This window comes from Cebus imitator, unplaced genomic scaffold (genome assembly GCF_001604975.1).
Source record: "Cebus imitator isolate Cc_AM_T3 unplaced genomic scaffold, Cebus_imitator-1.0 Scaffold117, whole genome shotgun sequence".
Taxonomy (NCBI): domain Eukaryota; kingdom Metazoa; phylum Chordata; class Mammalia; order Primates; family Cebidae; genus Cebus; species Cebus imitator.
The window spans coordinates 5,644,181-5,657,628 of record NW_016107432.1 but is presented as its reverse complement, the minus strand read 5'-3'; the positions used below and the strand labels follow the sequence as shown (position 1 = coordinate 5,657,628).

General features: G+C 57.1%; 1 protein-coding gene across 7 annotated transcripts in view; it reads left to right on the top strand.

The window, feature by feature from the left end:
* The window catches only part of SORCS2 (sortilin related VPS10 domain containing receptor 2), a 561,689-nt gene that overhangs the window by 541,314 nt on the left and 6,927 nt on the right, over positions 1-13,448 (top strand). For all 7 annotated transcript variants that reach the window (XM_017539090.2, XM_017539091.2, XM_017539089.2 and 4 more), the window contains exons 20-25: positions 221-354; positions 1,859-1,982; positions 3,401-3,513; positions 4,619-4,744; positions 8,889-8,988; positions 9,711-9,813. In XM_017539090.2, coding sequence (XP_017394579.1) covers positions 221-354; positions 1,859-1,982; positions 3,401-3,513; positions 4,619-4,744; positions 8,889-8,988; positions 9,711-9,813 — 700 coding nt within the window. The remainder of the gene's footprint in view (positions 1-220; positions 355-1,858; positions 1,983-3,400; positions 3,514-4,618; positions 4,745-8,888; positions 8,989-9,710; positions 9,814-13,448) is intronic.

Here is a 13,448-nt window from a genome sequence, read left to right as displayed (position 1 = left end):
TGGTGGTGGTGGTGATGGTGGTGGTGGTGGTGATGGTGGTGGTGATGGTGATGGTGGTGGTGGTGGTGAAGGGGATGGATGGTGACAATATTGGTGATGGTGACAGTACTGGTGGTGGTGGTGATAGCAATGAAGTTGCTGGTGACAACAATCACTAAGCAGCCTCTGAAATGCCCCGTGCCCTGATATTGTCTAACCCTGGCCTTTTCGGGTCCCACAGCCCCCCTGCAGGCCCTCTACCTGGAGGTGGTTCCTGTCGTTGGCATCAACCAGGAGGTGAACCTCACGGCTGTGCTGCTTCCCTTGAACCCCAACCTCACCGTCTTCTACTGGTGGATCGGCCACAGCCTGCAGGTGTGCTGGCCTCACCCCACTCAGCCCTCCTTCCTGCAGGCTCCCCCGAGGTGCTCAGTGGGACAGAGCGTGGCCCCAGGTGTTCAGCAGGAGGACCCAGTGCAGAGCACACTCCTCAGCCTTGGGCCCCTCCTGGGGCAATTGAGAGGGACATGCTGTGGCGTTCCTTCACTCCTCACCCACTGTGGGTGCCTGTTCAGGGCCCGTCTTCTCAATAGTGCCAGACGAGTCAGACTAGATCCTGCCTTTTCCTGGGAAAGGGGTGGGAACACAGTGGCTGACCAAGTTGGGGGTGACAGGAGTTATGGGGACAGGTAGGTGGGCTGCAAGAGAGCTCCAAGAAAGGAGGGGGCATCTACAGTGAGGGGCCCCGGGGAGGCTTTACGGAAGAAGAGGTTACGGGGGCTTAGCAGCCTCACTCAGAGGCCTGGGTCATACCCTGTCTGCAGTGGGGAGCCACAGATAGTTCTTGAGTAGGAGAGAGCCCAGATCAGCAGAATGCCTGCACTGGGGGCAAGACCCAATGACGGGCATCCTCCACTCACTCAGCAAACAGCCCAGCACTGCCAGGCAGGACGCCTCCTACCAGCGGCTGAGAGCCCTGACAGAGGCCCAGCCAGTGGAGGGGCTGAGGGCTCTGGATGGGGTTTCTCTGGAATGGGGAGGGTTAAGAAGGAGCTCAGGGTCTGGGTTCGGGTCTCGCCTCCGCCACTCCCAGCTGCATGCTCCGTGCACATCACTTCACCCTGCAGAGCCTCTGCCTCCACATCTACACCTGTGGGGGCGGGGGGCTCTCCTGTCTGTGGGGCAACATGACGCCCACCCTGCTAAGTGTGCACCACCCCCACGGTGGGGTCCTGAGCTGGGCGCTGGCTTGGTGCCATGGATGCCGGAGCCGTGGCTCCTCTGCAGCTGGCAGGGTCACGTGTGCGGATGGGAAGATGACGTGGGTCAGAGAGTGAAGGTCCACCCCGGCAGCCACATCAGGCCTCCTAAATACCCATGTGGGAGGGGCCTTGGGAGCTGTTGAGAAGGAAGGGGGTGCTGGGGTCTCGTGCTCCTGCTGTGTTGGCTTAGAACCAGGTGCCCATGAGGTCAGGAGTTTGAGACCAACCTGGCCAACATGGTGAAACCCTGTCTCTACTAAAAATACAAAAATTAGCCAGGCGTCGTGGTGCATACGCCTGTAATCTCAGCCACTCGGGAAGCTGAGGTGGGAGAATCACTTGAACCCAGGACACAGAGGTCGCAGTGAGCCAAGATCACGCCACTGCACTCCAGCCTGGGCGACAGATGGAGACTCCGTCTCAACAACAAAAAAAGAACCAGGTTCCGCCCCATGCCTCCTCGGGTGCTGCCAACACAGGACATCCATAATGGGCCCATTTGCTGATGAGAACAAGGGGACAGTGATGCTCTCAGTGAGGCAGTGACCACAGGCCAGCATCCCCCATGGCCGCTGCCTTGCCCAGCCAGGACCCTGAGCCCTGCTGTGCCCCTGCAGCCCCTCCTTTCCCTGGATAATTCTGTGACAACGCGATTTTCGAACACGGGCGAGGTGCGTGTGACGGTGCAGGCCGCCTGTGGGAACTCGGTGCTGCAGGACTCCAGGGTCCTCCGCGTGCTGGGTGAGTCCTCCGGGGTCTGGCCACACGGCCTCTGCACCCCTGCCGCTGTTTGGGGGGCTGGGCCACATGGGTTTCATAAGCCATGGACATCCTGGTCACCCTGGGTGGCCCTGGGGTGAGGAGGGAGGGGCTGGATAAACACAGCCCCACCCAGTTAGAGACCTGGGCAGTCTCCCAATCTCTCTGGCCTCAGTTTTCCCATCTGCTAAATAAATACTGACAACTCCCGTGTCCCAAGACACTTATGGGACACAACATACAGGGAGCAGGTCACCCAGCAACAAGAGAGCCAGGTTTGGGTACTGGCTCTGCCTGCCTCCCAGGCCGCTGCCCTCCTGGCGCCTCCGGCCACCTGAGCATTGTCTCATGAATGCAGCTTAAAGAGGAATCCCATCTATAGAAATGCTGAGCCTCCTGTTCTGAATCCGCATCCTCATTTCTCTGCGCTCACTGGGGGCTCTTGGCCCTTCGTGGGAGATATTGACAATAGTAATTGGTCCTAAGACTGGAGGAGACCCCCCTCTTACCCTTGTCCCCATCATCACAGCAATAAACCATCGTTTTGCTGTAAGAAGAGCCTCTACTGTGGACAGCAGCCTTCAGTTAAATATTTAGCTGGACAAGTATGCAAAGGGTTGGGGTGCCCACACAGGCCCGTCACGCCCTGGAGGAGGCTGCCCTTGGCTGTTCTTCATTCATTGCTGGTCCAGGAGCTTTGCAAAGGCCATCACCACCCTCATCGTAGGATGTTGGGTTTGCAGTTCTCAAAGCACTCGTCCCTTGAGCCCCTTAGCCCTGCATAGCCTCCTCCCACTGTTTCTATGTGAGAAAACTGAGGCCTGAGAAGTGGAGAGGTTAAAATTTAGCTCTGAGGCCCCTGATGACTGTAGAATTGGGCTCTGAGCCATGGACCATAGGAAATGTGGGAAAAAGAAGAAGACAGGGCCTCTGCTCTCAAGGAACTCTTAATTTGGTGGGGGAACCAGCCAGTGGAAGTCCATGGATCCCTGAGGGATGAGATGCAGATGTCATAGGGTGTGTTCATCCTTGTGAGTCCAGGAGGCAGATCTCACAGAGCAGACTAGGCGCACACCAGGCCTCCCTCCTGGGTCAGTGTGTCTTTGTCATCATCACCAGCATCTTTGTCACTGGTGTTATAAGAAGGCAGCCAGTGACATGGGTCCTGCCTGGGACAGGCCACACTGCCGGTGCCCAGGGGGGAAGCTGGTTCCCAAACACAAGATCAGGGCTGTTCTCGGCCTGCTCGAGAAGACATTGGGGCTGCTGGGCCCTGGGATCTGAACCCGGGGCTGACCTGATGGCTGAACCATCCAGGGCATGTGGCTGCCCCCCACACAGGAGCCGTCAGATCCAGGCTGTCCAGGACTGACCAGTCTCTCTCCTCTGCCTCTTTCCAGATCAATTTCAGGTCATGCCTCTAGAGTTTTCCAAGGAGCTGGATGCCTACAACCCCAACACGCCCGAGTGGAGGGAAGACGTGGGCCTGGTGGTCACCCGGCTGCTCTCCAAGGTGTTGCCCAGAGCCTGGAGCCTCCCCAGCCCAGTGGCACTTCTAGCATCCAGAGAAGCCCAAGGGCCCCCAGGGCACCCAGGGCAGGGAGAGGCTGGTGGCACTGCCCTGGCACACGACGCTGTGGCCTTCAGGCTGGCTGGGGGTATTAGTAGCTATGGTGGGGGTGGGTGGCACTGCCCTGGCTCAGGGGAGCTGCAGCTGGAGTGCCACCTCACAGGGGAGGGACCACAGGCACCCTCCATGCACGCGATCCAGGGAGCACCTGCTGTTTGCAGGAGACCCCTCTTCCGCCCTCCAGTGGTCCGGAGTCTCTTTAAAGCAATTTTCCTTCATTCACTGAATTTCTCTTCCGGGCTGGACACTGGAGATGAAAGAAGAGTCCAGTGTGCTCACAACCTTCTGGGAGCTCCCAGGAGGCAGGCGTCAGGGTAGTGGGACACCAAGGCCCTTGGCCCCCCAGTGAGGGAGACCAGTCCTCTAGAGTCATCTCAGGCTGTCACAGGCTGGGGCCTGCTCTGACCAGCCTTCCCCTCCTCCTGTGAATAATGCTGGTGAAAGGGTCCTGGGCACTGAAGGATGAATAGGGGTTTGCCAGATGGAAGTGCGTGAAGTGTGACTTCCAGGCAGCAGAGCCCCCTCCATGAGCAGCGCCTGTGGGTTGAGGGAGTTCTGTGTGGGTGTGTGACCCTAGCTGGGCCTGGGGTGTTGGGAATGGGAAGGGGGAGGGGGCCGGAGTCGGTGGGGCCTGGAGGGTGTGGTAAGGAGCTTTGTCTGAGAGGACAGTAGCCAGGGAGGAAGGTGCTCACTCTGGTCATGGTCTGAAGGGTGGACTGAGGGCCAGGCCTGGCCAGCGGGAGGCCGGTGTGAGAGCACAGGGCCTGAATAGCAGGGCTGGGGTCCCGGACAGCTGGGTGTGGGAGGTAGCTCAGGGCACCCTGGGACCCTGGAGCCATCCCCACGCCATGCAGGGGTCAGGAATGGTTTGTAGGACAGGCGTCCAGGACTCAGGCCAAGAAGGGAGAGAGGGTGTTCCTGGGGGCCCTGGCACGAGGCAGGGGATGAGGAAGACAAGCAGACCAAGGGAGCTTCACTGTCCCCACAGGAAACCAGCGTCCCTGAGGAGCTGCTGGTGACTGTGGTGAAGCCGGGGCTGCCCACCTTGGCTGACCTGTACGTGCTCCTTCCCCCTCCCAGGCCCACAAGGAAGAGGAGCCTGTCCAGTGATAAGGTATGTCCTGCGGCCACTGGACCCCCAGGTCTTCCTGCACAGCCCGAGGCTCGGGTCATTCACAACAAGCAGGAACGTCTCAGTGGCTTATGGCACAAAGGCCTCTTTCTGGCTGCATCACAGGCTGACTCAGGGTGGCTGGCCCTCCTGTACCTGTGGCTATGCCCTCTGGAAGTCAGGCAGCCTCTAAGGTCACTATGGCAGAGGTAGTGGGGAGAGGGCACAGGCTGGACCACCTCCTGAGGGGGACTCACTCACTTCCTCTCCCATATCATTGGCTGGAGATGGTCACATGGCCCTAACCTGACTGCCAGGGGCATTGGGACATGTGGATAAGCACTGTCAGGGAAGACACTCAAGGGTGTGGGTTCCAGGACCGAGCAGAACTCGGCCCCCATGCAGTTAGCAAATGGCTTCATTACATAGGACAACTTCTAAATCATAGCCCTCATGGAGGGGATAAAAGACCTGCCATGTGACAGGCGTGGGAAGGGGACACAAAGATGAACCAGAATCCCTTCACACACACTAGGGTGGCTAAAATTAAAAAGCAGAAAATTCCAAGTGTTGACATGGAAGCAGAGAAATCAGGACCTCTCACACTGCTGCTGGAAAGGGTTCAGCTGCTGTGCAAAACGGGCTGGAAGTTCCTCAGTAAATTACACCTAAAGTTACCATATGACCCAGCACGTCCACTTCTGGGTGTATACCCAAGAGAAACAAAAATATACGTCCACAGTGCATGGAGTCATAGGTGACTCACCGTAGCCACAAAGTGCTCATCAGGTGATGAGTGAAGAAGCAAAGTGTAGTCCAACCTTACAGTGGAAGATTCTTTGACCACCAAAAGCAATGAAGCCCTTGACACTTCTGAAAGCACGGACGAACCTTGAAAATGTGATGCTAAGGGAAAGAGGCCAGTGGCAAAAGACTAGGAAATGCCCTGAGCAGGTGACTCTGTAAAGACAGACAGAAATGGGTGTTGCCAGGGGCTGCGGGAGGGTGCATGGGGAGTGAGTGCTAAGGCTAGGGGAATTCTTTGGGAGAGGATGAAAATGTGCAGGAATTAGATAGTGGCGATGCTCGCACCACTTTGGGAATATACTAAAATGCCTTAAATTGTATACTTTAAAAAAGTAAAGCCGGGCACGGTGGCTCACACCTGTAATCCCAGCACTTTGGGAGGCTGAGGCAAGAGGATCACAAGGTCAGGAGATCGAGACCATCCTGGCTAACACAGTGAAACCCCATTTCTACGGAAAAAAAAGATTAGCCAGGCGTGGTGGCACGCTCCTTCAGTCCCAGCTACTTGGAAGGCTGAGGCAGGAGTATCGCTTGAACTCAGGAGGCAGAGGTTGTAGTGAGCCAAGATTGAGCCACTGCACTCCAGCCTGGGTGACAAAGTGAGACTCCATCTCAAAAAAAAAAAAAATAGTAAATGTTACTATCAGTTTCTAAAAATGAACCAGAAGCTCACATAGCCTGCACTGGTCATGGAGACCGATGCTCACTCAGGTGATCTGGAAGGCACAGCCAGCCCACGGGAAGGGCAGTGCACATCCCAGCATACCCATGCAGTGCCCCATCCCATTTTACAGATGAGAGAAGGGAGGCTTGATGAGGGCCCCAGTCAGGAAGGGCCAGAGGCAATCAAATAGCAGAAGTGCTTCTAGACCCTAACCACAAGCTATCTGGAAAGGAAATCAGAAAAACAATCCTGCTAACAGTAGCATCAAAAATTAAAAGTAAAATAAACTGCTCAGGAACAAATTGAACCAAGGAAGTGAAAAACTTGTGCACTGAAAACCAGAAAACACCAAGGAAAGACTGTGAAGACACAAATCGATGGAAAGACATCCTGTGTTCACGGATTAAAAGAATTTATATTATTAAGATGTCCATGCTGCCTAAAGTGATCTACAGATTTAATGCAATGTCCGTCAAAATTTTAATGATGTTTTTCACAGAAATAGAAGAAATATTCTAAAATTTGTATGGAATCACAAAAGGCCTGAAATAGCCAAAGCCATTTTGAGCAAAAAAAAAAAAAAAAAAAAAAACAAAAAAAAAAAATTTATTTTTTATTTAAAAAAAAAAAAAAAAAAATAAATTTATTACATTTCTTTTTTTAATTAAAAAAAAAAAAAAATATAAAACAAAAAAAAAAAATTTAAAAAAAAAAAAAAAAAAAAAAAAAAAGCTGGAAACATCACACTCCCCGACTTCAAAATGCACTACAAAGTTACAGTAATCCAAACAGCATGGTACTGTCATAAAAACAGACACATACACCCATGTAACAGAATAGAGAGCCCAGAAAGAAATCCATACATGTACGGTCAGTTGATTTTCAATAAAGCTGTCAAGGAGACACAATGGAGAAAAGAGAGTCCCTTCCATAAATGCTGTTGGGAAACTGAATATCCGCATGCAGAAGGATGCAGTTAGATTCTTACATCCTCTACAAAAACCAACTCAAAATGGATTAAAGACAAGTATAAGACCTGAAACTGTAAAAACACCCAAGGAAAACATAGTGAAAAACTATGCATCAGTCTGGCCAATGCTGTTTTAGGTACGACCCCAAAAGTACCTGCAGCAGCAGCAAAAATAGACAAATGGGATGATATCAACGGAAAGACTTCTGCACAGCCAGAGAAACAGTCAGAGGAGTGAAGTGAAAACCCACAGAACTGGAGAAAAGATTCATAAAGCATACCTCTGACAAGGGGTTCACATCCAGAATACGTAAGAAACTCAACTCCAGCCAGGAAACAAGCGACCCGATGGAAATTTAGGCAAAGGAGCCAAGTAGACCTTCCTCAAAGGGAGACACACAAATGGCCAACAGGTATGTGAAAAAACATGCTCACCATCTGGAATCATCAGGGAAATGCTCATCAAAGCCACGGTGAGACAGGCCTCACACCTGTTAGAATGGCTACTGAGAGCTGACCAGCGCTGTGGAAGGCGGCCGGGTCTCCAGCCCCGCCCAGTCCTGGGTGATGACTGATGCTCAGACCCAGGAAGGAGTGAGAGGGGCCGGGAGGGAGCCCTCCTGTGCACCAGGCACCTCAGCATTTGTTGCGTCATGCAGACCTCAGAGGAGGATGCCCATGGCCCACAAGGCTGGCTCCCTTCTGGCCACCACCCTCTTCAGCCATAGATGCCCCCCACCCTGCATCCCTTACCCCACAAGCCAGCAACATGTCCTGGGATATCCCTCCCTCAGGTAGGGGGTCTGATTCACCTGTCCTGCCCTGCCTCATTCTCTTCTTGGTCTTCCACCTCCAGGAAGCCTTCCCTGACCACCACTGGGGGATGGAGCCCCTTGGGGCACCCCTGCCTTTCCCTAACTTGACACAGTCCATGGTCTGTGTCCCTTTTGCATTCCCAACTAATACGAGAGTTTGTGGAGGGCAGAGCCGTGTCTGGGTCGCCTTCGTGTCCCATCCATGGTTCTTGGCGAAAGTTCCCTGGTGGGTGATTATTCTCATGGTACACAGAGGCTCAGCAAGGCCAGGTGGCCTGCCCCCAGCCCCATGACTCCAGAGGGTCCAAGCAGGACTCACACCCGTCCACCCAACTCTCCCATCCCCCACTGGTGGATCCCAGGGCCACTCCCCAGCTCTCCCCACCACATCCCCACCCCTCTCCCCATCCCTCTGGTGAATCCCAGCAGACCATGCTTCCTCCCCCCATGGAGGACCCCCACCTCACGCTCTTCATCAGAGAAGGGCCCTTCTTCCCCTTACCCCTGTGGCAGATCCCCTCCCCCACCCCCCCATGAAGGACCCCCTCACTCCCCTTCTGGAGGAGGACTCCATCTCCCCTCTTCTGGTGGAGGGCCCTCTCACTCCCCCGCCAGGTAGAGGACCCCCCCCATGGAGGTCCCCCTCACTCACCCCCCAGGTGGAAGACACCTGCCCCGGTGGAGGCCCTCTTCACTGTCCCCTCTGGCGGAGGCCCCCCTCACTGTTCCCCCAGGTAAAGGACCCCCTCTCCCCTCTGGCGGAGACCCCCTTACTGTCCCCTCTTGGCAGAGGCCCTCCTCACTCTCCCCCCAGGTGGAGGCCCCTCTCACTGTCCCCTCTTGGTGGAGGACCCTCTCTCTCCCACCTCACTGTCCCCTCTGTGCTTGCAGAGGCTCGCCGCCATCCAGCAGGTGCTGAACGCTCAGAAGATCAGCTTCCTCCTTCGAGGTGGGGTCCGGGTCCTGGTGGCGCTGCGGGACACAGGCACAGGTGAGCTGCCGGGAGCACCCCAGCAGAATGGGTGGAGGGGGCATCCAGGGCCTGGAGAAGGCACGTCCCTGCAGGGCCCTCAGGCAGACAGTCCGCACCCCCTCCTGGTGGGTGTTCACCTCTGAAGGAACCAAGAACCCACCCAGGTCAGACCCAGGGCCCCGCTCTCCTCTGCAGAGTCCCCGTGGAGCACGGCTCTTACCTGACACCCACGCCTCGGGTCTCGGATGAGCTCTGCCCCTTCCCTGCCCCACAGGGCTGTCTCCTTGGTCATCGGTCATCCTTTCCCCTTTGGGGCAAAAGCTGAAGCTGAAGAATTTTCTCTGTTCTGTAAAGACACTGTGCCCTTGAGACTTGGCAGGTTCACCCATGCCAGCATCAACATAGCTGGGGAGCTCTGCCCACAGCCCCCATTCCCTGCCAGAGCCAGGTAGAGGGCAGGGACTTCAGGGTCACACAGGTAGCACTCTTGGTCTTTTACGGCCTCTAGCCCTTCTCAGCCACATCAGGAGCACCAGCCACGGGCATGGAGGCTGGGGCAGGGACAGGCAGGGGACAGCCGGGGACAGGTGGGGGATGGGCTGAAGACAGGCGGGAAGCGGGCCAGGGACAGGCAGGGGACGAGCTGGGGATGGGCGGGGGACAGACGGATAGGCCGGGGACGGACGGGCCAGATGTGGGCGGCGCCTGTGGCCCTCCGCTGACGACCGCTTTGCTTGCAGGCGTGCAGCGGCTGGGCGGCGGCGGCGGCTACTGGGCGGTGGTGGTGCTGTTTGTCATCGGGCTCTTCGCGGCGGGAGCATTCATCCTCTACAAGTTCAAAAGGCAAGGCCCTTGGTGCCCTCGCCTGCTGGGCTCTGACCATGGGGCAGCCAGGCCAACTCACTCAGGCCGCTCTGGAAAGGGCCCCAGCAGGGCCTCAGGAGGGCGTGGTGAGAGTTTGTGCCTGTGGTGGGCTGCAGGGGGCGGGGGGCGCTTGCCTGGCTCTGTACCACCTGCAGGGTTCCCAGAAGAGATGGCCACCACCGCTCCCAACCCAGCAAGCATCGCCCGCCCCCTCCTCACTCTGCCCAGAACATTCCGGCCATCCTCCCGTTCAGCTCCACCCACCCAGCAGGGAAGACACTGCCCATCTCACAGATGAGGAAAGCGGGCTCAGAGAGGTTAAGCCAAGTGCCCAAGGTCACACAGATGGCCAGCCTCAGAGCTGGGACCTGACCCGAGCCCACCCTTATCCCAGGCTTCCTCTGCTGCCCGCCAGTCCCTTCCCTCCCCTCCAGGGCTCTTGAGAGCTACAGAGCTTCCTGCCAGGCGCTGCCACTGGGGAGGGCTCTGGGCAACCCCGTGAGGGAGCTGCTTGTGCCGAGGCTGGAGTGGGGCAGCAAGAACAGCATCTGTTTATTGGGAGGGGCTTTTGTACCTCTCTTTCTTTCTGAGGCTGTTCCCTGTCTATGAAATGGGTGTGATCCCCCCATGCTGGGACGCGTCTTGGCCACCCTGCAGGGCTTGGACAACCGGAAGTTCCCTGGACATTAGACCTGGAATGAGCAAGGTGACCCAGTGGCATCGCCAGGCTCCTTCCCTGCAAACGCAGCTTCCAGATTTGGCCCTGTGGCTTCTCCCCGGCCTGCTGCTTCAGCTCTGGGGGCCTCAGTCTCCCCGTGGGATCAGCCTTGAGGACCGTCAAAGGCTATAGCTCACCCTTTCCTTTTGGCTTATTTGGAGCCTAAAGCCCTTCCCCGACACCAAGCCCCAGCCCCTCCTCCTGCCCTGGTCCCACTGCCTCTGATGCATTGGTCTCTGTGGGTCTTTCAAGTAATAGTTTTATGTGTGCCCCACGCTGCAGACTGGCCTGCACTGGGACACAGCACTGACTGGGAGTGCCTCAAGGAGCTCCTTACCTGCCTTGTTACTCAGTTCCACCAGAAAGGGTGGCCTGAGGCACTCAGAGCTGAACTGGAGAATCTGGGAGGACTTCCCTGAGGAAGTGACTTCTGGTGGGGATCCTGAAAGATGAATAGGAGTTTGTGGGGCAAAGAAGTAGAATAGGGTCCAGGCTGGGGTCTTTCCTAATTTCCAAACTCAGAGAGGCACTGGCTTCCTAAGAGGTTCATCCAGGGGTTCCCTAGGCACTGCAGATTCAAATCAAACCCGGCATCCTCTTCCCCCAAACCTGGTGCTGAGCAAAGGACACTGTCCTCTGCCAGGTGCCCAGGCGAGGAATCCCACCTCCTTCCCATGTGCTCCCTCCTCCAGCCTGTATCCCACAGCCACTACAAGTGGGGTTTGTCACAGCGAGGAGGTGGCAGGGGCGGCCTTCGAGGCCAGGCTTTCAGGTCCTGAAGCCAGGCCCCTCACTGCCCTGGAAACAGAAGCAGCTTAAAGTTGGCGCTGACAAACCCCAGGGGCCGTGAGTCCGAGCTCTGGAGTTGAGTGTATTGGGCATGGGCAGAATCGGCCCCCTCGAAGACCCCTCCCTTGAGTGGCGTGTCTTTGGATGAGATTGGGTGTGTTCGAGGTGGTGTGGCCGTAGACAGGCTGCGTCTTCAGATAGACGAGGGATGCACTTGACCCTTTTGAGAGACAGGTGCACACTCCCTCTGCCCATGCGGGCATTTCTGGATCGCCTTTAGATGCTCCAGGCTGGGCACCTTCTTGTCTGCAGGAGAGCTGCAGGCCATTTTGTTTCTGATGTGGGGCCGGGGACCCAGTGGCTTCCATTTGGAGGGACTGCCCTCGGCCTCAAGGCCCTGATTTCCTCCCCGTGCCCTGCCTGTCCCTGGGGCCAGTCCCAGGCCATTCCAGCCCCACAAGGGACTTAGCCTGCAGAGGGTGTGACACCTGCCCAGAAACACACAGGTGCCTCCCAGGGAAGGGGCTGCCCTGCTCCCCGCCCCAGCCGCTGTCATGCTCCCCGTCCCACCTTGCCAGGCCCATCTTCAGTCTGTTCAAAATGCTGCAGCCTTCAAATCCAGAAGGAGAGCGCAGAGAGGCCAAAGGACAGGCAGCTGCCAGCTTCCTCGTGAGACGGGCCTGGGGTGGTAACGGCAGAAAAGGCCTAAAACTGGCTGGCCACAGGCACATCAGGGAAAAGGCTGTTGGCAGCCGTCAGAGCGTCTGGCTGCCGCTCGCAGATGGCCAGGTCTCGGGGACCTGGACACCGCGGTTGCCCCCCCGAGGCAACCCCAGGAGCAGGGAAGCCCCCTCTGGGCACTTTTCCACAGGCCAATATGACAAGACCCCAGCCAGCTCTGCCCCTCCTGGGCCTCTGCCCAAGCACCTTTCACACGGGGCGGTAAGGACTGCAGGGTGGCCCCGCATGGTGGCTGAGGACAGGATCAGTCTCAGAGACCTGGGCCACGCCCCTGCCCTGCTGCTGACTGGCTCCGTGGCTCAGGGAGTCCCTTTTCCTGAGCTTCAGTTTCCCCATCTGTAAAAGAAGACTCAGAAGGAGTGGCGAGGAGGGGAGAAGGGGAAGAGGGAGAGGAGGAGGAGGAAGGAAGGGGGCCGGTCTCGGTGGCTCACACCTGTAATCCCAGCACCTTGGGAGGCCGAGGCGGGCGGATCATGAGATCAGGAGTTCAAGACCATCCTGGCCAACATGGTGAAACCCCATCTCTACTAAAAATACAAAAATCAACCAGGCATGATGGCTCGTGCCTGTAATCCCAGCTACTTGGGAGGCTGAGGCAGGGGAATTGCTTGAACCTGGGAGGCGGAGGTTGCAGTGAACCAAGATCATGTCACTGCACTCCAGCCTGGGCGACAGAGCAAGGCTCTGTCTCAAAAAAAAAAAAAGGGGGGGAAGGAGGAAGGGGCTGGGGAAGCGGGAGCAGGCCCCACTCGGGCAGGCATTCTGCTCTGGTTTCTCTTGCATTGCCTCTGGGGTGTGGGTTCTGAGCATCCCGAGCCCTGCAGGGGAGGTCGGCGGCACACTGCCCCCCGAGAGCTGTGCTGGAGATGGCCGCAGTGACCGACCTCACTGCTCCGCACGCCCCCTGAACATCAGCGTCATTGGAGCTTGGCCCAGGCACCCGGAGAAAGGCAGTTAGAGAGGCGCTCGCTGCCCCGGGAGGAGAAGGCAGGCCTGGCCTCTCAGGACTGACAAGGGAGGCTGTGGCAGGGATGGAACTGTGGCCTCTGTGGGTGACACTTTTCCCCATTCTTCAGGCCACCTGGGGGCCTGACTGTGGTGTCCACGAATGCCCCAGATTCATTGTCCACAGTATGAAGAGTCCGGAAGGAACCTGGCTCGCCTCACACCTGGGGGCTGGGGGAAGGAGGAGGGGAGGAGGGAACAGAGGGAGAACCTTGAGGGGGCCGAGAAACCGCCTGAGGAGGCGGGGGTGCAAGTGGCCTCCCAGGCCAGGCTCTCACTCATTCAGTTCCTGCCTCTGGGGAGATGGGGGGCCATGGCCATGGAGCACAGTTATGGGGGTGGCTGTGTCCCCCACCCCAGG